Below are 26,193 nucleotides of genomic sequence, written 5' to 3'. Positions count from 1 at the left end.
ATGCGGGAGGGGGGAGCTAGCCATTATGGCTACTCATGCAGGCCTTCTCCTGACTTTACATTGCTCGCACATAATCATTGGACTATTATATACGTGGGTCTGATCCGTACCAACCAATGGGACAACATCCCTCCAAGTTATCCTCCAAACAATTTAGCTAGATCCTTGTTGGTAGTTTTCCCAGATGTCCCAGAACTTAAGTTTTGTACTAGGTGCTTTCCTTTTATCAAGTTTATATATTCTAAATATTGATGTAAGCCATTCACTGTGAGTTGGTGGGACCGGGCTTACCCATTTCACACAGATTTCTCTCCTAGCCAGCAATATTAACAGGAAAAGGAGATTTTCCTGTACTTTAGAAAATTTTTCTGGCACATTTGGATTCCTTACCCCAAAGATGATTAAGTCAATACTTACATTTAGATGTCTTCCTAGAACCCCATCAAGAGTCTTACCCACATCATTCCAGAAGCCGTCGAGAAGGGGGCACTGCCGAAACATGTGTAGGTCGTCGGCCCTTTCCAGTCCAGTATTAAAAAACCTCAAGAAAGGCAAAGCAGCTGGTCCAGATGCTCTACCTAACGAATTTTATACAAAATTGACAGAGGCATTGCTTCCACCCTTAACAACATTGCTGAATAAAATATTCTTGGAAAAATGCGATCTCCCAGATTCCTGGAATGAAGCCACTATCACCATCCTTCTAAAACAGGGTAAAGGCCCCAAAAGATGCGAATCATACCGCCCAATCTCGATCCTGAACTGTGATTATAAGATATTCACACAGATTATGGCGAGGAGACTGGGGAAAACAGCGGGGCTTTTAATAAATAACAACAAGAAGGGCTTCATACCCGGAAGACAATTACAAGACCTAACGCAAGACCTAACGCAAGAACTGTTTGCCGCCATAGACATTGCCTCTAACGAGAAACTTCCTCTATCAATAATCACTATCGACGCCGCAAAAGCGTTCGATAGAGTCAATTGGGTATATTTAAGCGAAGTTCTGAAAAAATTCAATCTGGGGACAAATATTCTGAATATGGTGGCGAAAATATATACTTCTCCTAGAGCTCAAATCTTGATTAATGGCAGCCTCACTACTAATATACAGATAAAGAGAGGAACAAGGCAGGGATGCCCCCTCTCCCCCTTGCTTTTCAACTTCTATATAGAACCAATGGCAGAGCATCTCAGAATAGATCCTTCAATATCTCCCTTTTCCTTCCAAGACTGGTCTAAAAAGATCGCCCTCTATGCAGACGATCTGATGATTTTTACGGACAATCTTAGTGGATCTCTAACAACAATTGAAGAGGCCTTAACCAGTTTTGGAAGTATTTCTGGCTACCAAATTAACCAAGACCAGACGGAAACAATGAGCTGGAATGATAATTCCATCAGCCCCCATAACAAGGATAAAATCAGATACCTTGACATAGACCTAGTCAAAGACCTAGATAAAGGAACTTTGCGCTTTCAGAACTTCCCAATATATTGTAAAGTAGCAGTGCATCTAAAGGCTGTTTGGAGAACCAAGTAGAGTTGGCGCGCACATTCCCTGTAATGAAGTGCATTCTCCCAATAGATTTGGTGCAGATTCTGGCAAGAAAAGCCAGCATCCTGGAAGGGGTGTAACCTCACTCTTGGCAATTCTGGGTAGCTCTCTGTGTAGAGATCAGGTTAATGCAGCGTTACTTGCATTAAAGTGGTACGGCTTGGAGACTAATATAGATAAAAAAATAATGCATTGCAGTATGGATATTTCTCAGAACTTACTGTCATATTTTCACAAAGTGAAGCACATGGCGCCCATAAAGGTCGACGCGGAGGTATGCCATTAAAGTGTAGTTACCACAGATATCGTAAATACAGCATATGTGTTAGACATGAAAGTGAAAGCAACGTTTTTTCAAGTAGTGTTACAATGTGGCTGACTCTAGTGAAAAGATCGTATCAGACATTACCCCCTCTCAAGACCTCTACAACAATCTTGCCAGTCTTCCACTGCGAGATCTACAACAACTTTGCAACTCAAGACCCACCCACCCACTGCCACCGCACCCAGTGGCTCCAGACCCCAGCAGACCATGCCCAACTGAACCACCCTCACCTCTGACGACACCCTCAGAATCATGAAGAGCATCAACTCCGGAGCCCCCTTGGACCCCTGGCCTCACCACATCTTCAACAGAGCAGGCCCCTTCATAGCTTCCGAACTCTGCCACATCATCAACTGCTCCATCGAGTCTGCCACCTTCCCGGAAGACTAAAAGCACACAGAGATTAATCTCCTGCTGAAGAAACCCTCTGCTGACCCGACGGACTTCAAGAACTACAGACCCATCTCTCTGCTGCCCTTTCACAGCCAAAGTTATTGAGAAAGCTATCAACGCCCAATTCTCAGAGTTCATAGAAACAATACCACATCTTGGCCCTCTCCCAAGCGGGGTTTAGAGGCAACCACAGCACTGAGACTGCTTTCCTTGCCGCTACAGTCATCTGCACCCTCCTCAACCGAGGCGAATCCGCTACCCTCATCCTCCTGGACCTCTCAGCCGCCTTCGACAAAGTCTCCCACCCCACCCTCTGCGCCAGACACCACGACGCCGGCATCCGCAACAAAGCCCTAGAATGGATCAACTCTTTCACAGGCTGAACATAGTCAGACTTCCGCCGTTCATCTCTGAAACCATAGAAATCTGCTGCAGAGTGCCTCAGGGATCCTTCCTGAACCCCGCCCTCTTCAACATCTAGATGGGCCCACTGCCAGCCATCGTCAGAAGCCACTGACTAAACATAGTCTCCTACGTCAACAACACCCAACTGATCCTCTCCCTCGCAAACTAACCCACAGCCGCCTAGAGCAGCTTCCACAACTAAAGTGAAGGCAGTCACCACCTAGATGAAAGACAGCTGCCCCAAGCTCAACTCAGATATGACCAAAGTCCTCATCCTGGACTCCACTCCATCCACCTGGGACGAATCATTGTGACCTGCAGCGCTAGGAACCCCTCCACACCCATGGACCATACACAAAACATCTGCATCATCCTGGATATGTCACTCTCAATAAACCGCCTAACTCAATGTCTGTTCGTCCTCCTGCTTCCACACACTCTGCCTGCTTCGTAACACCTTCAAGTGAAACCCCACCGAGTTCAGGAAAATGGTCACCCATGCACTTGTCAGCAGCAGACTAGACTGCGGCAACGCACTCTACGCTGACACCACTCAGAAGCTCCAAAAGAAACTGCAGAACATCTAGAATGTCTTCGCTGGACTTATTCTGAACATCCCACGCTGCAGCCACTTTCAAGCTTCTCACACATGCCTACAAAGCCCTCCCCAACGCCGGACCTGCAAACTTCAACCACCGCCTCTCCTTCTACACTCCCACCAGACCTCGCCACTCCGTCCAACTGACCCTGGCCACCACCCCACGTATCTGCAAGACCACAGCTGGAGGAAGATCCTTCTACCAAAGACCTGGAACTCCCTGCCTCTGCACCTCAGGCAATCAACATTGCTGCCGCAATTCAGGAAGGACCTCAAGACCTGGCTCTTCGACTGAACCGCAGGCCCTCCCCTCTCACCGCCTTGAGACCCTCACGGGTAAGTAGACTCTCTTAATAAGAATTCTGATTGATTGATTATCCCTCCAGGTTTTTAAAATCTCAAGAGTGAATGGGCTATAAACAATGTAATTTGGCCAAGATCACCATATTAAATGCTTTTTTACAATTTTCTATTTGAATTGTAAAATGCTTTACTTAAACAACGTACCTCGACCTGTTCACTATCCATGGAACAACCAGTGCCCTTTACTTGAGAAGCGAAAAAATAAAATAAAGACGGGTACAGCCAGAAAATAATAATATGAAAAAACAGATAAAAACCTACTAATATAGTAACGCAACATTATTCTACGTACGATAGATCTGTTTATTTATTCGGCACATTTGTGGTGTAAAAACATTCAAATCATTCAGCTGTTTAGGCAGTAGTCACAGAACTATACCATACATGTAGTTGCCACAAATATAGTTAACACAGCATATGTGTTGGACACCAAAGTAAGAAAAAAGCTGTTACAGTATGGCTCAGATTACAAAATCTACTGCCAGGTTTTGAAGTTGGGACAAGGAGGAAAACGAGCGTTAGAGCTACTGGCGTAGTAAATGCAAATGTCTCTTACCTATGTGTTATTGAGTTTAGTGGATGTATGTAGTGGAGTTATGTGGTTTGTGGAATTGTGTAGTGATATGTGGCATGGTGTGCAGTGGAATTATGTGGATAGCAATTATGGTGTATTCAAGTGTACTGGACGTATGTTTAGTTGGATTGTGTGTTATGGGGTGCAATTATGTGGAATGTTCCGTTGTGGAGTGTTATGTAATGAGTTTAAATATGTGGTGTTTTATAGAATTTGAGGTATGATGTGTGATTATGTTGTGTGTATTGGATGTATGTGGTGTTATGTAATTGTGTTGATAAGATTTATGAGGTTTGTTGAATTATATGGTGTGGGATGGAAATGTGTTGAGTAGAGTGACATTTTGCTGATGAAATTAAGTGGTATGGTGCAGTGTTTTTATGTGGAGTGTTGCTATGTGGTATAGTTTGCTTGCTTTCAAATGTGTGTGTGTGTAATTCAGTGGTAGTGAGTAGAGTGTTATATGTGGAGTGCTGAGTTGTATTATGTGGAGTGTAAATATGCTGGTTGGTGTTGATTTGTGTGTTGGGTGAATTGTGTAGTATTGTATTGTGTGTAGAACTGTGCATCCAGGTATGCAATATGGTACCCAGGCGAGTGGAGAAAAGAAAAATCTGGCTATCTTAAATTTATGAAATGTAATTTTATCCTAAAATGCAAACCGTTTGAGTAAAAAAACTGTTAAAAACATGAATAATCTCGCTCACACACAAACTCCTTAATGCTCTGGCACCACCGCATCCGGCAGGGACCTGCCGTTCACTGGCGTTTGCATGGCATCCTGAGGCTGCAATATCCTTGGTGGGGACGCTGCAGCCCGCCAAGCATATTAAGAGTTTCCTTACCACCAAACTTTTCATGGCGGTGCGACTGCCATGAAAAGTGTGGCTTTGAGGAAACCATGAGGCCCCATTGTGCCTCATGCCATGTGGATGCACAGGGGGAACAACATGTGCCCCCCTGTGTGCAGCACACCAGTACCCTCACGTCATGGACTGGAGCAGTCCATGTCGTGCAGGGGATGCCTTTAACATTCCCATTGCGGTTCCTATTTCATAGGCACCACCCAGGGAACATCAAAAATCGCCTGCCACACAGGAGAAAACTCCTGATCTGGTGGGCGGTTCCTACATGGGTATGGCGGTGCAGGAGCTGGGCGGTCCCGCTCCCGCACCCGCACCGCCAAACTCCTAATAAGTGCCATAGTCTTAAACCAAGCAATGGCACTGGTAAATTAGACCAATATAATCCTTCCTTAAGAACAGTCTTAGCACTGTTTTCAACCTGGAAATAACTTCGGTAAAAAATGCCCATGTTTTCTTCACGTAAGACAGTCTTACCGCTGTTTTAATCAGGGAAATTACATTAGCAAGTTAGGCACGCTGAGTTTGGTTGGGTGACAAAAAAAAGGCAGCGGCTGTAGAAGCATAAATGCTATTCAAATATAAAACGATCACGGCGACTGCTTGTGAAACACAAAAACGCAGCTGCTGAAGAAACATGTTATGTTAAATCTACTTGATATAGCGCGCAAATCACCTTAGGGCATCTCGGCGATGCTTGCGGGTCAAAGACAGAATTGCGAGTGTGTGTTATTAGAATAAGTGAGCTTTCAGTTGTTTCCTGAATTTACAGTAACTAGTACAGGAACGGACATGGGGAGGAAGCTTGTTCCAGTACACTGAAGCGAGATAGGAGAAAGCCTTACCCCCACTGCGTGTTAGATGGATGTGGGGGATCCACAGTAGAGCTTTCAAGCTATATCTCCAATTGTGACTAGGAGTATATGCTTTTATTCTTTTCTGCAGATAACATGGACCTTTTCCCTTTACGGCATTATATGTGAGGCAACAGATTTTGAAATATGCGCGTTTCCTCACAGGCAGCCAGTGTAGTTCTTTCAGCAGTGGCGCCGAAGCTGTGCCTGCCGGGTGGTTGAGCACCAGCCTTGCAGCAGTGTTTTGAATAACTGGGAGCTTGGCAATGAGTGTTTCACTAACATCAGCCTGCAGGGCGTTGCCATAGTCCAACCTGCTTATCACTAAGGCCTAGACCAGCCTTCTTCGGGCGATGGTAGGAATGTAGGGGATGATTTTACGCAAAAGGCGCAAGTAGTGGTAACATGAGCCGGTGGTTGCCAGAATGTGATCTCTCATGGTTAATGCTTGGTCCAGCTTGATCCCCAGATTTTTTTACTGCATGATTGGGGAAGCTCCCAGTTGCTGCGGCCACCAGTCATCGGTCCAGATGGTAAAGGCAATGCCAACCAGCATAATCTCGGTCTTGCTAGCATTCAGCTGAAGTTAGTTGTTATGCATTCAATCTGAGATAGCCAGCATGCCTGAGGAAAATCGTTCTTTATCGCCTCCCGTTCCTGGTCCGGTGTGAACATCAGCTGGGTGTCATCAGCGTAAGAGATTATAGCAAAGCCAAAACGCTCTGCAATCTCCGCCAGAGGGGCCATGTAAATATTGAACAAGGTCTGACTCAGACATGAGCCCTGTGGCACGCCCTTATCTACGATTATTTTGGGTGAAGAATACGGACCCGTGATGACAGTTTGGTATCTGTAGATCAAAAAATATTGAAGCCATTTTAGTGCAAGACTGTGAATGCTAATTTCTTGTAGCCTCCATCAGCCTCATATGAGAGATGGTGTCAAAGGCTGAGGAGAGGTCCAGTAACACTAATATAATTGGGTTTCCTGCATCCACTTCCAGACGTAGGGAGTCAGTCAGTGCCAGGAGTGCTGTCTCGGTGCTATGAAGCCAAATTGGGAAGGGTCAAGGATCTGGTTAGTTTCTATATAAGAACTGAGTTGCTTATCGACAAGATTTTCAAGCATTTTGGCCAAAAGCGGTAGCAAAGAAATAGGGCGATAGTTGCCAAGTAATTTATAATCCAGAGAACGTTGTTTTAGAATGCGTTGTACACAAGCCGTCTTCCATTCTGACGGGATGGTACCTGTTTTAATTGAGCAATTAAAAATCTCTAAAATTCCTGGGGCACATAGTGTGGCCAACAGGGACATTATTTTAGGTGGGCAGGTATCCAACGGTGAGCCTCACTTTGCGGATACCAAAGAGCTATGGATTGCTTCCAGTGAGAAAGGCTCCAAAGTCAAAAAAAGATGTGAGGGGTGGTAGATGGCTGCTTAGGTTTATAAGTAGAAATTCCTGGATCTTGATTAGGGGCACTAAGCAATTTTGAGTAGATATTGGAGATTTTATCTTGGAAAAAGTTAGCCAATGAGTTGCAGAAATGCTGGGACTCCGGTAAAGCTTGCAAGCACGCTGTGGGAGTAATAAAGTTATAGACTATGTTGAAAAATGCTCTGGACGAGTTTCCAGCCTGATCAATTTGATTGATAATACGTCTATGCCTAGCCAATTTGATGTTGTGGTGGTAGCGTTTGTCTGTACAAGTCCTTGTCTTGGGGACATTTGCTTTTTCCCCAGCTTTTTCGTTTTTTAGCTATAGAGTATACCAGGGAGCTGAGGGTCAATGGTGGGTGGCACGGCAAGGTCTGAGAGGGGCAGCTGAATCCAATGCCGTAGTAAGGGTAGAGTTGAAAGACTCCAACAACTGTGAGACCGATTGATTAGTCTGAGGCAGATTCAGATAAAAAAACTTCCTGAAAGGCTTCTGCGGTAAGTTTATGCCATGGCCTGTAAGAATCACCTACTTGTCTGCCATTCTTAAGGTTAGGAAGGGGATATACTGACTGTACCTCAAAGGGAATTAAATGATGATCCGTCCACGTGAGGGTAATTGGGGGCCTCACTATAAACCACGCAGTCAGCAGTGAAAAATAGTAGGTCGAGAGTATACCCTGTGGTGTGAGTGGGGCCTCTAATTCTTTGAACGAGTCCCACGGTCTCTAAGTGAGTTAGTAATTTAGTAACCTCCGCATTGGCAAGGTATTACCCATAGAAATGAAAATCACAGAGGAGAAGGAATTTCTTTGAAGCTAGAACATAGGAGGCGGCTACTCCACCAGCTGTTGGCTGAAATTAGTGTTGGGGCCAGGTGGGCGATATATGAAGGCTCTGTTCCAACTATTTGTTGCAGAGACTTTTACTTTAAAAATACCGCGTTTCGGAGAGAAAGGTAGTAAGCCAAGTGACATTTATAGTGCTTTTAAAAACTACAGCAATACCCCCACCCATTTTAAAACCTCAATCAAGTTTAATGAGTTTGTAGACCTTTGGGATTGCTAGGGCGATAGTGGGAGATTGGAGCAATCTAACCATGTTTCTGTTAGGAAGCACATGTCTGGGGACCGAATGGTCACAGTATCCCATATTGCCGTTGCATTTTTAGATAGGATCTTATGTTACTAAGGAAGCTTTTTAGCCCAAGCTCAGTTGGGGGGGTGAAAAGGGGGTGCTTTTCCTGGGACAATGCCCAGAATTGTAGTTACTCTGGAAGTGAAATTTATAACAGGCCACGGGGACTTCTAGTGAATGTGGATAGCTATTTGTGCATAGAAGTTGTGCTGGGGAGCTGGTCTTATGTAGTGCATGTAATTTAAGTAAGGTGGCTGCTGACTAGCTATGTAGTGGAGTGGTCTTGTTAAATACCTTAGCCGAACCAGGGGTCCTGGCTCCTGGCGACGGCCCAGCGCGGACGGGTGCTGATGGGCTTGCCTTAGACATGCCTTCGTAGCATTGTTCTTATGACCTGCAATGAGTACAACTAGAGTGCTAACCCGCTCCTAACCGTAAAAGGAGCCAAAGCTTTCTCGACACAAACAGCATCTGCTGCAGTGGACCGGAAAGCAGGCTGACGGGAAGGCACGCATGAAACCAGGGGACACAGCAGGTAAGTAAAATACATCGCTGAAAAGACTAAAAATCAATTACAAGCAAAGGAGGATAAATAAAACCGTGTGCACAGTAGTAATTAACACCAATTTATGTCGGGATACTGAGTGCTCTTGTCTCGAGCTGCAGGGATACTGAGTGCTCTTGTCTCGAGCTGCAGGCTGCAGAGTTAAGTGAATTATTATGGCCGTGCGCGACCAATGAGTTCTGCTAATCAGATGTAAAAATATCACAGTGACTAGTTGTGTTTGAAACGGAATAAAAGTTAAATTGTGATAATTAAATGCAGCCAAATGTGTGCACAGAAAATAACAAGCAAAACCCTTTGCATCACAACATACACATGGAAGATCAAAGTGAACATGTAAGGCAGGTGGAACAGCTGTGCACGAGGAAAGAAACAAAACGAGAAGAAGAAACAAATAGTCTTCTAAAAGTAACAAATAGACAGGAGGGGAGAAGTACATGTTAGAGGGCCGGTCCCATCGGAGGGACCCAAGCACACAAAGGCGGGACAAATACAACCAATGCACCAATGAAAAGTCTGCATTTCAGAACAGCACACAAAATAATGAATGGATATCGATGGGCGTGCCAAAAGCTCACCGACGAGATACCGCATGTCAAGAGACGGTGCATGCGCACTACCTTAGCTGAACCTAAAAAGTGGGTCCTTAATCACTGCTTGTACTTCTCTTCATTAGTGTTTGACTACTGGGCAGAGGGGGAGGTGGGTGCCATCGCTTTCGCTCCAGTGGGCATATATCTTTATTGTCATAGGGTGAGAAATAATGTTTCAACTCCGTCACTACTATGTACTTTTTGAAGTTTGCAGCTAGACACATGGGTTCTTCATGAATTACTGTGAGGGTCACTTGTGAATCAAATAGGATAACATTATTTTATTCATTTTCTATCTTTATAGTACTTACAAAGATTGACACTCTGCACACCTAAATGCGAATCTAGTACTCTATACTGTGTACACTTCTGCCTATTTGTAACCTTGGTGCTGTCGCTTAAACTGACTGGCTCACGTCAGTGAGACAACTAATAACACAAACAGAGACTGTTTGAAAGCGACGCACTATGCACAAGCCCCCGCGGGGTGCTCTATAAACTACAATTATACATGATACCACATGTTAATGTTTCAAAACAATATATATTGAAATTCATTCTGTCAGTGTATTGTCCATATTTCTCTGCATCAAGAAAAGTACAAGCAAATCAAATGAAGAACATCATGTTTTAATGGCAATTTTCTTTTCCTGTGCTTTGTTCTTCCTTCTTTTAGTACATTACTTCATGTACATCCATTCATCTTTTTCAGTTAATCCCAATGCATTTCGGTATGACAATACCTTCATCAGGGGAATACTGTAATCAAAATCAACACAATAACACTAATCAAAACTTGGGATTAGGGAGCCAAAGACTTCACCTCATGTGCATGTCAGTTCTAGTGCAAGTTTGTCATAACGAGTCCCAGCTTAGCTAAGCCTCCACCTTGGTGCCTGAGGACTGAATATTAAAACCACCACGTAAAACACTGTGCCCATATCCAAGTGGATAATATGATGAGCGCATACCTGACTTGATGAGACACACGACTGCTAACAGCGCAGCAAAAAGTGTCGTTTTCCTAAGATTGTAAGTAAAAAGCTCGTGACTATCTGTGATTACCATTCCTGAAAACTTTAAAAACTCCACAGTATCAAGATGCCGCCTACCTATGCTGGTGGGCGTCTTCCCGTATGGGTAAGCTTCGGTCCAACCTGGCCGCTCGTGTTCTTAACTGTGAACAACACAGTGCCGTTAATACCCCGCTAACGTGTCCAATTGTCTCCCCACGTTAAACCCGCACCAGTGCCTCCCCTTACCTTACTACTTTGAGTCTAACACTTCTCTCGTCGTCTTGCGTTATAGTCGCTAGCTCTCCTACGTCCTTATGGGCTGCCGTCTGTTTCCGCGTTAACACTGAAAACGGACTCTATTAGCTTGGCTATTTGACGGGCGCCATATTAAGCTAGTCTGGAATCCACTTGTGCATGTGAACATGCATCTAGGTAAATAAAGACACCTATAGGGCAATTTTCAGAATGTGTACAAAAACGGTGTGTTCAAAAAAATGGAGTTGAAGTAATACATATGCCTCCACTAAGTAAGTCCTAGTTGTGACAAAGTTGCTGTACATGCCAAAAATGATAGCAGTTGTTACAAACAATACATATACTTATTACAGAAAACACGCAAATTCAATTTTGTCATTGAGCCCACATGGTTCAAGCGTATTCAAACTGCGAATCCAATATGTCTCTCTTTGTGATAATTGGCGATTGGTGTCAGCATGTACCTCCTGATCTATACTTTCTAGCACAGTGAACCGCAATTGTGGAATTGTATGTTGTCGCTCTTTCCAATGCATAGCTAAGTTGGACTTCGGATTGCAAGTTCTTATCATGCTTTTATGCTCCGTTATGCGAACCTTTACTTTTCTAGTGGTTTTCCCCACATATACCAGCCCGCAAGGGCATTTGATGGCATAGACTGCCATACTGGTATTGCAATCTGATGTGTGCCTCAACTGTATGTGCTTGCCTGTCTGTGGGTGTGTAAAAACATCCCCTACCATTGCATTACCACAGTGGCCACAGTTGTGGCACTTCACCATGCCTCTGTGTCGAACATTGTCTGTTCTGGTCTGAGTTTGTTTTAATATCTCTTTTAGATTCTTGGATCTGGTGTGTGCAAACAATGGTTTGCCAAAAAACACTTCTTTGAAATCAGTCTCTTGTTCAATCACTTCCCATCTTTTTAAGATGCTTTTCTTAATGAATCTACTCGATGTGGAGTGTTTGATTACAAATACCTCCCTCCGGAGTGGTTGTTTAACGGTTTTTACCAGCAGTTCTTGTCTGTCTTTCTGACTAGCTTTGAATTTTGCCCGTTGAAGTACTTCTTCGGGATACCCTCTCTCTTTGTATGCCTGAACCATAATTTCCATCTCATGAATACCTTGTTCCTCTTGTGAGCAGATTCTGCGGGCACGTAAGAACTGTGAAAAAGGTAAGTGATTCTTTAAAGACAAGGTGTGGAAACTGCTATAGTGTAGTGCACTATTGCGGTCTGTGGATTTTTTGTATAATCTTGTGTGTAGACCATCTCCCTTGTTTTCTATGAGTATGTCCAAATAGTTTAGGACTTCTTCATTAATGGAATATGTGATCTTAATTTGATCATGACAGCAATTCAGCTCAGTCAACAGATTCTCTAAAACTTAATGTGTACCATCCCAAACCATTAGGATGTCGTCAATATACCTGACGTAAAGCTTAAGATGTTGTGACCATTGGGGGTTCTGCAAAATATTCTCATTCTCATACTTCGCCATGAATATATTAGCAAAGGTCGGCGCCCCAGTAAAACCCATACTCGTTCCTGTCCTCTGGAGGTAAAAACTGTCTTGCCATCTAAAGTATCCATGGTACAAACAGAAATGTAACAACTCTAAGAGAAAAACATTGATGCCTTCATCATAATCATGTTGTAATAACATCCATTCCACTGCCTCTATACCCTCCTGATGAGGAATGGAGGTGTATAAAGCTGATATATCCACAGTGCATAACAAAATGTTTTCTTCTGGTGTTATGATGATTTCACTAATCCTTTTTAAACAGTCTGTGGTGTGTCTTGTATATACGTACTCCATTGCTGTACTAAAGGTTGTAGGTAGTGATCTAAAAATTTACCTAAGGGTTCATGAATAGACCCACATCCCGCCACAATTGACCTGAATGGGGGGGGTCTACTGGGTTCTTGTGCATTTTAGGCACCATGTATATGTGAGGTCTCTTAGGGTATTGAACAGTCAAGAATCTACAGGTTTGCTCATCTATCCAACCCATCTCCTGTGCTCTTTCGAGAATGGTTTTCAAAATAGTTTGAAAACGGACCGTGGGGTCAGTATCCAATTTGATATAAGTGTCTTCATCGGTGACATGCTGATTGACCTTTGCCTGATAATAGGAGTGATTGAGCACAACTAGTGCTCCTCCTTTATCTGCTGGTACGATCTTTAACCTGTCATTCTGCGCCATTGTAATATAAAAAACAAGACAAAATGTTCTTCATTCTGAAACTGCTTGTAGTATTTTGGCCACAAACAGCCATGCGCAGCATGACCAGCAGTAGAGAAACATTAACTGGGATTCAATACTATAGCCATAATGTGCTGATTTGTAAGTGATTTGAATCAATTCATTGCTAATTTTGCTCAGTATGTCTTTTGGATACAATTTCCAGAAATATTATGTGACTGTGACCAGTTGTGTGCTGTTACCAGGAATCCCTCTCTTTTGATTTTTTTCATAGAGTCCTTGGGCAAGTTTCTGCAGAGATGGTGGCTCCAAAGATGAATCGACCAACGGAAGGCATCTTGTTCTTTAATCTGGAGCTCTCTCCTATGGCATCTCCTGCTTTTGAAGCCAGCAGGTATGTAATTTTTGTGCTTACAGTTCAGCGCGCTGCATTGGCACCAGTAAAATGGAGTGGAAACTAGTCTTCCACAGTTCAAAAGTCACTGACTCATCTGAACAGCGTTTCCTCTTGTCTACTCACAGTTGGCATTTAGAAGTAGAGACCATGTGCACTGCAAATGCTTGGCATTACACAACACTACCATAGCTGATATATGTGTAAGAAGTCCGTCTCCGTTACTCCATCCTTCTCCTTTTAACTTTCACTCACTTTTGGGACATCGGAGAGGTAGAATGTATAAGCCATCCAGTGTGGAGAAATATAGTTTTTTCTTAAACTCTTTTAGACCATTGTGTGGCTTGAGAAGATGGAAGAAGCCCATTGGCAATTGCAATGTAACATTTTCCCTCACTTTGGGTGTTTGCCCATCTCCTCTTAACCATCCCTTCGCACAACTTATCCGTTCCTGTAAGTGGTGGTCGCACCCTTCTTGACTCTCTGCATATTGTTCCGATATCATCCTTGGATAGTCACTCATAACGTTTCTGGTTGGCACATTCAGCTCAGTGGCATTATAGGCGCCTGCTTTATGTGCCACGCCTAAGTATATTTCTTTACTGTGGTTGGTAAGTCTTTAAAAAAAATCTTTTAAATTGCATTTAATTAGGATGCAATGGTCAAAAATATTAAATGATCATACAAGGAGAGAAATAACTTTTTATTGATCGTAAAAGATACTTAAATAAAGTAATTATCAACATTCTGATCCCTACAAAATATGTTGCTTTCCTTGTGCCTGGAAAATAGGAAACCGAAGCCAAAGGTTTTCCCTTGATCTAAATTTGGAGTTAATGTTCTTCAAGTCTATTTGAAAGGAAGACATCTCCTACAAAGCTAAGTAATAATAGCATTGTAATGGAAAATAATCACTCAATAGGCCTAACATTTTAGTTATGTAAAGAAAATTCACTATGAGCCCACAATCTTTCAATAGCAAAAAGGTGTTTAGTGAAATTCAGCAGACATTTTAAACCCATTGTCTTGGGAATTTGAATGAAACAAGGAATGTTTGAAATTGAAGACCATTTCATTATATCCATAATATATTATAAAATTAGTTAGCACTTTCAGCAGTTATAAAACATGCAAAATACAGCAAGGAGGCTGTAAAGTAATATTACCGGAGATTGGAAAATCCTTTACCTCTATCTAAATTTGGTCTTTTGTTCTGGAAAGTTGATTTCCCTAAATAAAAATGTTTGGCCTGTCTTCCATTGTACAACAAAAAAAACAGAAAATGAATAATACGTTAGTGAACTGGGAACAAAAATAACACGGTAATACAGACATTATGATTAGAGAAATTCATCCTGTTAATAACGAGGATGTGGTTCCATCTAGTCAAAATTTTATTATTCTTACCTAGCAGAGGCATGTCATTTTTTAAATATAAATCATCTGTCTTCATGAAAAATGATTCCACAATATGTTTTATGAGATGTGCTTTACTTGAAAGCCAAACCAGAGGGTATAAATGTCTGTGGTATTAAAAAGTAATATTATTTTCATTCGATTGATTTATACCTCCATATTTTATAATATAAATTAAGTAATATTGGTTAACATGAATTAGGATCTAAAGGACTTTTTTCAGTTTTAAAAAACTTATGAGGATTCCTATTTCATATAGAACATTGAATCGAATGGAAATGTTGTGTCATTAAGAATAATTTTAAACAAAAATGATGTTATGGAGTTTAGTAATGTCTAAAACACCTTGAACCACACTGTAGGCAAAACACCTCCCCCTGAGGCTTTAGCTTTGTTTAGTCCAGTGGTAGCCTCCACTGCTTCCTTATGGGAGATAGAAGATATTTGATCTTGGGCTATGTTTACCAAGCTGGGAAGTTTTAATTTTTAAAGACAGCTCAAAATTTCTAAAGAGAAATTGTTCAATATCTTCTGGTGATTCAGAATAGATATGAGTTCTTTATATCATATGCAATTTATATTTTCGTGTAGTCTAAAATATCGGATATTGTAATTTTTACTAGTCTTTCTTTTGAAGTATGTGCCACAAAGCAGCCAGACTTTTCATTTTCCTCATATGCCTTTTGTCTTGTTAGTTTGGATTTTTCTAGATTAGTCTTGAAGCAAATATTTTATTAATGCCAAACAGGCTGCTTCCAATGAATACGATCTCATTGAAACTGTTGGTAAAATATTATTTTTCTGACTTCTGTAGAATTTTCTCTAATAGCTCTCTGCTGATTTATTGAATATGTTTTCTGAGCTCAGTACTTAGAGAGTCTTAGAGTGGCTTTGAAATCATCCCAAGCGTATGCTGTCTCCATCAATCCTAGATTCCTTTTACAACCAAGACAAAATACACGCTGAAACCGCTTACAAAACTCATCCTCGTTAAGAAATCCCTTATTTAATCGCCATGGTGGTTACTTATTTAATAATAGCAGCAACTGCTAAATGATCGGAAAGCTAGGACAAGAAGTGCTCTAACTTACTAGAAACAGTCCTAAAGATCAGGAAATAATTCCTGACGACCTGAAAATTAATGTGTAATGCTTCATTGCTGGATTTCTCATCTCTAAGGGTCATACACCGGTAGCTTCTGCATTTATCTTATGGTCACTGGCCGTACAATACTTTATTTTGAAATCATTAGGGATTTGTTGAATCTAATAAGACGTTGGGGTAGAAAGTTTGTCTCCTTATAGAACTAGATTTTTAATCTGATTTGGGGAGAGGATGTAGTCTTACGGCTAGAGCCGTCGACCTCGAAGCTGGTGAACTGGGTTAGAGTCTCGGCAACATCGCTCAACATCTGTGATTCTGGGCAAATTACTTAATCTCCCTGTGCCTAACAAAAATGAATGTGTCCTTCTGTAACGAAACTCGTGCTCATGTAAAGCGCTCTGATACCCGATTTCTCGGGTCTAGTTTGTGCTATATAAAACTCTGGGGAGAAAAAAAAAAGACAGATGACAAGCTAAGTCCTACAGAGTAGGAGGAGTCTGAAATTGGGCCATAATATTTAGCTAATTTATGATAATAGTCCTGGAATTTTCAGTCTTGACTTCTGGACCATTTTTGCCTGATCCTTAGGCTTCCGAAATTGAGGCAGATAACCAGTTTCAGTTACCAGTGACATTGTGATGCTTCATTACTCCTATATTTTTTTTTTGTCAACTCTTTTTTTTTATTGGCATTTTTATCATTTTCAACAACTCAGTTCACGCATCATGTACATCAAATACATGTTCCCCAGTGCTCTGCTATCAGTACTCTGACAACACCACTTGCTATTAAGACGCTAATATAGTGTGACATATACGTCAGGCAACTGAGTTCCAGGCCTTCGTGCATGGCCATAGCTTGTGCGAGTCTTTGCGTCTCCTCTCCACCTAGAGTGCCAGTTCATATAAACATAACTCAGTTGCAACCACAACATTTGCAAGAAACAGTAATAACGAGATACAGCTTTATCACCTGTGTACAATACAAAACATTCCCCCGTCCCTTTCCCGAGGTCCCCCTCCCTCTCCTTCAGTCAGTAAGTGTGTGTTTATTCCCTCATCTTATCTAACCGGCCTCCCGCGCCCCCCACTCCTCTGCCCCCCACTCTTGGCGCATATATGTCCCCCATGTCTACTGCACCCTCACAGCGTTCCGGCGGTGAGCTCCCGCCTGCGCGTTAGTGTCAGCATTACTGCTTTCATTGCTGCTGTTATTGGTGTTCGCTATGCACCCCTCCCCATGGTTATCCATTCCGCCTTCTATGCCCCCGGCCCCTTCCACAGCTGTGCCAGTCCCTGTTGCCTGTAGTGTGCTGAGCATGACCTCCCAGCAGTCCGCCATGGGCTCTTTGCGTAGTCCCACTGTTTCCTCTCTCCTAATGGCGGTCCACTCCGCACGGCCCCACGACAGGAGAGACAGGGTCCAGGCTTGCACACTGGGTGGTTCCCTGGCTTTCCACCTCTTTGTTAGGAGTCTCACCGCCGTGACCATTCCCAGGTCCAGAAATCGGGACGACACCTTGGTAGCAGGTGACCGCTTGAAGTGGTGTAAGAGGAATTCAGGCCAGTCACAAGGGATTTCGCGGCCAGTGCATTGCCCGAGCCGGGCATGTATCTCCTTCCAATAATCGCTAAGTCTTGAACAGCGCCACAAAAGGTGAAGGAGGTCCGCAGCTAGCTCGCCGCATCGAGGGCAAGATGCATCTGCTCTATTAAAATATTTATTGATTAAAGCCGGGGTGAGGTAGGCCCTGTGGACTATATATACACCTGGATCTGGCGAAAGCGCATGTTTCTGGGGATGCGCACCGGACTTTTGAGTATCCGTTCCCATTCGTTGTCCGCCAGCGGCCTCCCCATATCCTGTTCCCACTTCCCGCGAAGGGGGGCCAGGTCCAGCTCTGTGTGCAAACGTAGGGACGCGGCAAACCATTTAATGAGATGCCTGCCCCTGCCCATGACATGGAGGTACTGTATCATCAGATGCTGCGCCGGCTCCTCTGTTATGTCACCCCACCCCATCGCCATCCGGGCTGTGAGCGATCTATGCATTAGGAATAACCCAGGGGGAGCCCAACCTCTGCAACCAGCGTCTCGAAGGGGATCAGGGCTCCATCTTGGTATAGGTCGCCCAGCGTCTGCACCTCCGCCTCCTGCCACTGCTCGAGCATGCAGTGTGTGAGAACGCCCTCGCCTCCCGGAGAGCCCTCCAGCGGCACCGCGGGCGCGTATGGAACCACTTTCCTCGTGAGGTATAGTGCCCTGCGGAAGCACTTGTATGCCACCCCTAGCAGGAGCGGGGCAGGTCTGGCCCTGGCCGCCAGCGGATGAAACAGCGCTGTGATCCTTTCCAAGGTGTAAGGCGGCTCACATGTGGCAGTGTCCTCCCTCCCCCTGTCCGCCATCCAGCGGGCAATCCATTGGAGCTGCGCTGCCAGATAGTAGTGCTCAAAGCAGGGGGCAGCCAGGCCACTCTTGTCTGTGGGGAGAAATAGCTTCCCTAGGGCCAGTCGGTGTCGGGACGCGCCCCACACAAAATCGCGCAGAGTCCCGTTGAGCCTGGAGAAGAAAGCCGCAGGCACGAACAGCGGCAGATTTGTAAAATAGTATAGAAGGCGAGGAAGCATCACCATTTTAGTCAAAGCGACCCTGCCCGTGGTCGTCGGGGGGAGCGTGGACCAAAAGCCTATTTGCGCCTTGAGCGCTGTAACCGCTCTGCCTAAGTTCTCGTCCATCAGGTCAGCTGACTGCCGGGATATCTGGATCCCCAAGTATTTGAACGTATCCACGCGCCACTGCACTCTCGTGTTCTGCAGACTGTACTCCGGATCATTCACCTCACTATTGAAGGCGTATAGGCAGGACTTACCCGCGTTGACTCGGAGCCCCGAGAGTTCGTCAAATCGACATAGCAGTGGGGTAAGCTGTTCCGGCATACTATTCACGTCCCGGACAAAGACCAATATGTAGTCTGCATATAGGGACACCTGATGCATACCATCTCCTAGTGGAATCCCGTCAGCCAGCAGCTGCCTCATGGCTGCCGCCAGAGGTTCAATGGCTAGCGCAAAGTGCAGCGGCGACAGAGGGCATCCCTGTCGAGTGCCTCTACCTACCGCCACCTCCTCCGAGGCGTAGGGCCCCAGCCGGACACGGACCACGGGGTTCCTATGCAGAAGCCCCACCATCTCCAGAAATTCCCTGTCCAGCTCATACGCCTCCAACACCGCACGGAGATATCCTCACTCGAGGCTATCAAAGGCCCTTTCCAGGTCCAGTATCAGGCACCCTGCTCTCGGCCACACCGCCGCCTCCGCCGCCACTCTAAAATACCTCCTACGGTTCAGGGATGTGGACCTTGCCGGCACAAAACCATTTTGGTCGGTGGACCAGATGGGGGACCAATGGCGCCAGTCGCTCAGCGAGTATCTTGGCCAATATTTTATAGTCCGTATTGAGCATCGCCAGCGGGCGATATGAGCTCAGGGACATCGGATCCCTGTCAGGTTTGGGCAGGGACACCAAAAACGCTTCTCTCAGCGAGGACGGAAGCCGGCCCACAGCCATCGACTCCCGATACATCTGGAGCAGCCATGGTGTCAGGGCGTCCCTGTTCGCTTTGTAATATTCAGCTGGCAGGCCGTCTGGCCCCGGTGTTTTCCCGGTCGCCAATGCCTGAATCGCGTCACCCACCTCCTCCAGCGTAAGCGGTGCAGCTAGCTCCTCCCTCTGCGCATCAGTGACTTTGGTCAACGTTACCAGCCCTAGGAAGTCGGCCACTGCACGATCCCGGCCGGTGCCTCTAGCTTTGTAAAGGTCCCTGTTACAATTAATCTATATGTCCCGTCCACCCCTCTTCCCTGCCCCTTGTTGGAACCTTCCACCCTGCAGCTCATGATAGAATGTTGGAGCATAACTCAGTGAGGAGAGTGGATAGCCATTAAACAACATCATTCTTGGAACTTCCTGTGTCCTGTGTTATTTCAAGAATTCCAACACTGGCGACTGAACTGTGCAGGGGGCAGAAGTGGCTATCTCCCCTTTGAGTACTCTCTCCACACGTGGAAGGATTTCCTCTGATGACTTTGGACGTTCTTGCAAGTATTGGCTAATGGAACCACATGGTGTGTGGAAACTTGTCCTGATTATTGCTTGTGAATAAGCGTGCTGTCAGTGAGAAACTGGATAATTCCTGTAATTTCGGTTGCGGAGTATATCATTTGAAACCTCAGTAAAACCCATCGTTAGGAGGGAGCTCCTGCTGTGTGCGCGGCAAGTTTCTAATTGTGGATCATTGAAGCCTCTCTCTCACCTTCTCCGTTGTCCCGTGGTGCACTGTGAATGAGTGGAGGCCGGAGTGTTGTCCGTTCGTCATGATTTGCGGGTGACGATCGGCGAGGTCTCTTTGTGAGGAGGACGGCTTCCAGTGCCGTCTTTTGGCTGTGATCCTGTTGGGAGTTTTTGCTGAGACTTTCCCGTAGATACGGAGCCTGACAGGACCCGACGTTGTGAGGAGCAGTGTTTGTTGTCGGCGCCTGCGCATTAGCCCTCGGCCTTCATGAGCGGATTTCCATTTCCTGGTGTCGAGTAGTTCTGACTGAAAATCTACTGCGCACCTCATAATCGGGGCTGCTTTTCCACTTTACTCGTCACAGTCCATCTGAATTTTGTTTCCGTGTTGAGCCGGCGCTCCAGCAACCAAGGACCGGTATTTTCTATAATTGTCCTTTTGAGGCCAAGAGGGCAAGATAAAGTGAATTTCAGTTACAATTTACTTTTCTAGGTCCAGAAACAAATTATTGTTATAAAGGAAATAGAAATACTTTTGGAACTAAATTAGTCACATTTTTCCAACACTTTAACTTCAAAGTTACTGTTCATACCTGGATTACTGTCACATTATTCTGTTATTAATATCCTTTATATTTAAGATACAGTGCGTGTATTCAAGCACTCAAAATTTCCTGTGTTTTATATCTCTTTAATATTTCCATTCTTTATTTATGGCTAGCTATTATCACATTTAGCTGTGTTCTCAGAAATCCCAGTATTACTTACCTCTTAGTTTTGTCCCAGCGTCTATAATGGCAGCAGCAAGCATGAACCAACCCCCGCCTTTTCTTAATGAGATAGGAGAACCTGAAATTAGCTGGAAGGAATGGGTAAAACTTTTTGAATCTTATTTGATAGCTATAGGTGGTCAAAGGTTCAATTCTGTAAGAAAACAACATATATTACTGCACAATTTGGGCGTACAAGGGCGTAAAGTATATGAATCCTTACCTGTACCTGAGCAAGATGGTAATGCTGTAGGAGAAGTAGATGTGTATGTGCAAACTTTGGAAAAATTAGAAAAACATTTTGGGGACAGAATAAATGTGGTTTTAGAACGTCACAAATTTTTCAAAAGGTGTCAAGGGAAACAAGAGTCAGTACAAAATTATATAGCAGTATTGTGGGGTCTTGTGGTATATAAATAAATAATACCGGATCTAGGTTTGACTTGACATAGCAATAACAGATAGCTCAATAAATAAGAGTCAAGATTCGAGGTAGTAGGAGTTTGCAGGTTTAATACGGCATAAAGGACAGGAACAGGACAACCTGCACAGGAATAGGATGGCAGCGCTGCCGGGGGCAGGATCAAGGAAAAGGAATCGGCGTAAGGGAATGGGTAACATTTAATAACAGTGCACAAGCATATATACTAAAACAGTTGCATTGCAATACATATGATAGGCGGAGCAGTGGGTGTGGTCAATAGCAGTCGCGAAAGATAAGGGTGAAAGTGGGTGTAACAAGAGGCGTATACATGGACATGTGATGTAAACGTAACAGAATAGGTCATAAATGGGGCGGAAACATGGAGGGGCTACCTAAGGAGCCGGGACCTCTAACCTAATGGTGCGCGCAAACTGACCATGACGTGTTACTAGGAGAAGCTGGGGGCTATGAACTCTGCGCTAGGAGTAGAGACTGAAGTCTGGAGAGTCAGGGCGACATGTACCTAAACAATATCTAGTATCTGATGTTTAGAGAACATGTTGATGGAATCCAAAAGTTATCGGGGTAAAGGCTAACAGACTCTAAGACTGATACATGCATTATTCTACATGTAGTGCGTGTTGAGGAATATAAAATGACCATAAATACAGTATTTCTCTTACATGGAGACGTAAAGGCTAGACAATGACGGAAACTATTGATGCGATTCAGTAGCTTAGGAATGCAGAGAAGGAGGGCTGGACTGATAACTAGAATCATAACATACTCTTGGCAGACTCGGGGGCAGAGCCAGGCTGAGCCGGGCACTGTGAGGCAGGAAGTAAGTGAAGGGTCGAGGATACAGGTGGGGGCTGTATCGCTCCTCAGCGAGGGTTCAGGAGACAGGAGCTGAATCTGGTGTCCGGGCCCTTTTGAGGCCTAGAAAGGGGGACTTTTCAATGAAATAACGTGCACACTGAGAAACGTGGCAACGTAACTTTACATAGGCCTAATACTCGTAGCTTTCACGAGAACTGGAAACTGGCATACTAGAGATGGACACAACTGTAATTGCGTCTTTAATCAAACATGGGGGATACGTATGCATATTAATCATGCACACATAGCATAAGATGGGGGACACGTAGGGACACAGAACATGGCAAAATTTACTTTTCCACATTCCCTCCTTGTCACTACGTTTCCATCAGGAAACATCAATATTCATGATACCATCTATCATTTCATACAGTATAATTTGTTCGTCTCGAATTTTCTTGGAACTGGATTTAGAACGGGACTTGGGACTAGGAATACAAGAGGTAGCACAAATGCCGCAAATCGCAGGGCCACATTGTATACAGAGGCAGCAACTGAATATGATCGCTACTGCAATACCTAGAAATGACAATACTTTCCATCCCCAGGCGGAAATTATATTCCAGAACCAACCGGACCATGTCCAGGTGCCTGGATCTTGGTGTAACATATGGGCAATTTTATGGAGTCTGGTTATAGCTGAATAAACAGACAGCACGTTATTAGGAATGAAAATGCAGCAACTAGATCCGATGACTCTACATGCCCCGCCCCTATCGGCCAGTATGACGTCAAGGACGAGACGATTCTGGAGCACGACAATTCTCATAAAGGATTGCTCTTCGGTTAAGTTACTTAGAGCAGAGGTAGTCTCAATCACTACTGCTTCGAGGGTTCTGGTTAATCTACGTATCAGTTTACTATTCACAACAGTACCTAAATAGGGAAAGACACCTTTATTGATATCTATATATTGTTCTAGAGCAGTTTCAGTATAATCGACAATCGGGAGGTCTCTTTTGTGTCTAGTATGTACTAGGTGGGAATTCCTATGATAGTCAGGTGGGGCTAGAAAAACTGGTGGCAGTAGGAAGGCAATATAACAGGTACCATCCCAATCGAGGGACAGACGAACATATGCGGTTTGACCACAAACAAAATAGGAATGACGTGAAGCTTTGAAAATAGATTTCCTACTGTCACTATACTTGACAATAGTAGTACAATCACTATGGCCTACATGTACAGAACCATTCTTTCGGACACATAATTCGCCTTTAACTGGTAGTACTGACATAGCAGGTAAGTCTGGAGTAGAATCAGACTGAACATTCAGGACCATGAAATTCGAAGAATAATTACCTAAGTTATAAACTTCATTCTCTAGATCTAACCCTGTTCTGTGGGGAAGACCTTGCTTGTCTGGAAAACATGTACTGTTAAGAAAAGACATATCTGTTGAGGATGACGTTAACGTGGACCATGCTCCACACGAACCATTATGTGAAAATGGATAAGGAAAGAATGGCAGAACTCCCTTCGGTGTCTGGAAAGGGGGGAGTCGACCACACACCCAACAATTAGTGGCATTGCTGGTCTGGTGTGAATAATGTAACATGCGGATAAAGGAATTATTACGCATAGCAAGACGATAAGAGAGTTCATGAGGAGGCAGATCACTAAACGTGTGCTCTACTGTAGCAATAGAAGACGTATTTACATGAGGAACTGGAAAATACAAATAAAATGCATAACCTGTGCAGGTAAACATAAGGCTGAAAAACAATATGAAACTTAGAAAAACGATACATCGGATTGAGTTTTGACTAACTCTCTCACTATGGGGGTCTATTTTATACATGTCAGAAACCGGTCTAACCGTTTCACCTAGGGGAGGACTTAGACAATCAAACTGGCTGACTTATTTTACTAGACCTTAATTTTTGCTTATACTCCTGCTGCGGAGTTTTCTCTAACAGGGAGGAATCTGTATCATTGTCTTTTGCGGGACAGTCCTTAAGAATAGTACTTTGGCAATTTTTAAAATCCTCGGAAATGTTCTTTGAAACAGTCTTTAGTCCGTAAAATCTTTTCACATGAGACAGGTGGACCCAGCCCTTCCTGCCTTCCAGCTTGACGGCAGTACGGGTGGCCAGGAGGACCTGTTTGGGTTCCTTCCAGCGAGGCTCCAGCGGACTTGAACGATCAAAGTTCCTCACAAGAACCATGCATCCGGGAACGATTTCATGCGGTGCCACCTCGGTATTGTCTGGAAATGCGGCAGCAACCTGTGAACGACAAGAGTTGAGGGCAGACATCAAGGAAGCTAGGTAATCTGTCAGCATATTACTTGAAACATCGGTAATACTTCGGGGTCTAGGTGTACCCCACATATTAGGGGGGCGGCCGAATACGACCTCGTACGGGGACAGACCTGATCTGGAATGTGCGACCATGCGCATATAAAACAAAGCGACTGGCAGGGCTACTAGCCAGTCCACACCTTTCTCTTTACATATTTTGGCGATGCGGATTTTCAGGGTCTGGTTATGTCTCTCTACGAGACCGGCTGCTTCAGGATGGCGTACACAATGGAACTTCCACTGGTACCCTAACAAAAGGGAAACATGTTTCATGAGTTCAGATGAGAATGGCTGGCCGTTATCAGAATATACGACCCTAGGGAGTCCATAACGGGGGAAGAATTCACGAACCAACTGCTTGGCAGTGGTCGCGGCTGTGTAATCTGGAACTGGATATGCTTCTGTCCACCTGGACAAAGCGCATACAACTACAAGGACATACTTGAAACCTCGACATCGCTCCATCTGAATATAATCCATCTGGAGGACTTCAAAAGGGTGGTCAGGGGGCTGGAATCCACCTTGTTCCACCGGGACACTTTTACCTGGATTAAACTGGCAACATATCATACAGGTACGGACTTTCTGCTTAGCTGCAGCTCGTAAATGCTTGTTGAACCAAATGTTCTGGATACTGTCTAACATAGCTTTTTCTCCTAAATGGGCTGGACTATGTGCGGTATTGATAATGACTTGAACCATAGAGTCGGGGAGAAACCATGTGGCTTTTCCCTTCGTTACCCATCCTTGATCTGTCTGGACCCCTCCTTGTTCGGACCATTTCTTGATTTCATCGGGAGTAGCATGTAACTGGATATCTATGACGTCTTGAGTAGGGTCCTTAACTGTCATACATGTAGTCGGATCTGGAATATGTGTCTGTGTCGGGTTAACTGAAATGTCTGGAGTCTGGGCTGTAAGCTTGGCTGTGCGATCTGCTAGATCATTACCTTGGGAAATAGTGTCAGTAACTTTCGTATGTGCTTTGCACTTCATGATAGCAATAGATGTCGGTAAGTGTATGGCATCTAACAGAGCTTGAATAAGGAGACCATGCTGAATCTTGGTTCCATGAGAAGTCATGAAACCTCTCTCCTGCCAGAGCACTCCGAAGTCGTGTACAACTCCGAATGCGTAACGTGAATCTGTGTAAACATTAACTTTCAGGTTCTTAGCGTGTATGCAGGCTTGGGTCAGAGCGACTAGCTCTGCTGCTTGAGCGGACAGAGTGTCAATACGGTGTGTTTCTATAACTTCAGTGTCAGTAGTCACTGCATACGCGGCTACTAGTTCTCCTGCACTTGTTCTCATACATGAACCATCCACATAAAGTGTCAGGTCGGGATCTGGTAATGGAATATCTGTCAGATCTTGTCTTGGCTTTGTCATAGTGTTAACTACTTCCACACAGTCGTGTGTGGCAGAATTCGAAATAACTGATGGTAACAGTGTAGCAGGATTTAGAA

General features: G+C 44.3%; 1 protein-coding gene across 1 annotated transcript in view; it reads left to right on the top strand.

Annotated features, from left to right (window-relative positions):
* Window positions 1-26,193, top strand: part of EXOSC9 (exosome component 9) — a 435,272-nt gene that overhangs the window by 55,745 nt on the left and 353,334 nt on the right. The window contains exon 3 of the mRNA XM_078676847.1: window positions 13,423-13,542. Within this exon, the coding sequence (XP_078532973.1) occupies window positions 13,423-13,542 (120 nt within the window). The remainder of the gene's footprint in view (window positions 1-13,422; window positions 13,543-26,193) is intronic.

Source organism: Lissotriton helveticus, chromosome 2_1 (genome assembly GCF_964261635.1).
Source record: "Lissotriton helveticus chromosome 2_1, aLisHel1.1, whole genome shotgun sequence".
NCBI classification, from domain to species: domain Eukaryota; kingdom Metazoa; phylum Chordata; class Amphibia; order Caudata; family Salamandridae; genus Lissotriton; species Lissotriton helveticus.
The sequence above is the reverse complement of the archived record's forward strand: the minus strand, read 5'-3'. Positions and strand labels throughout refer to the sequence as shown.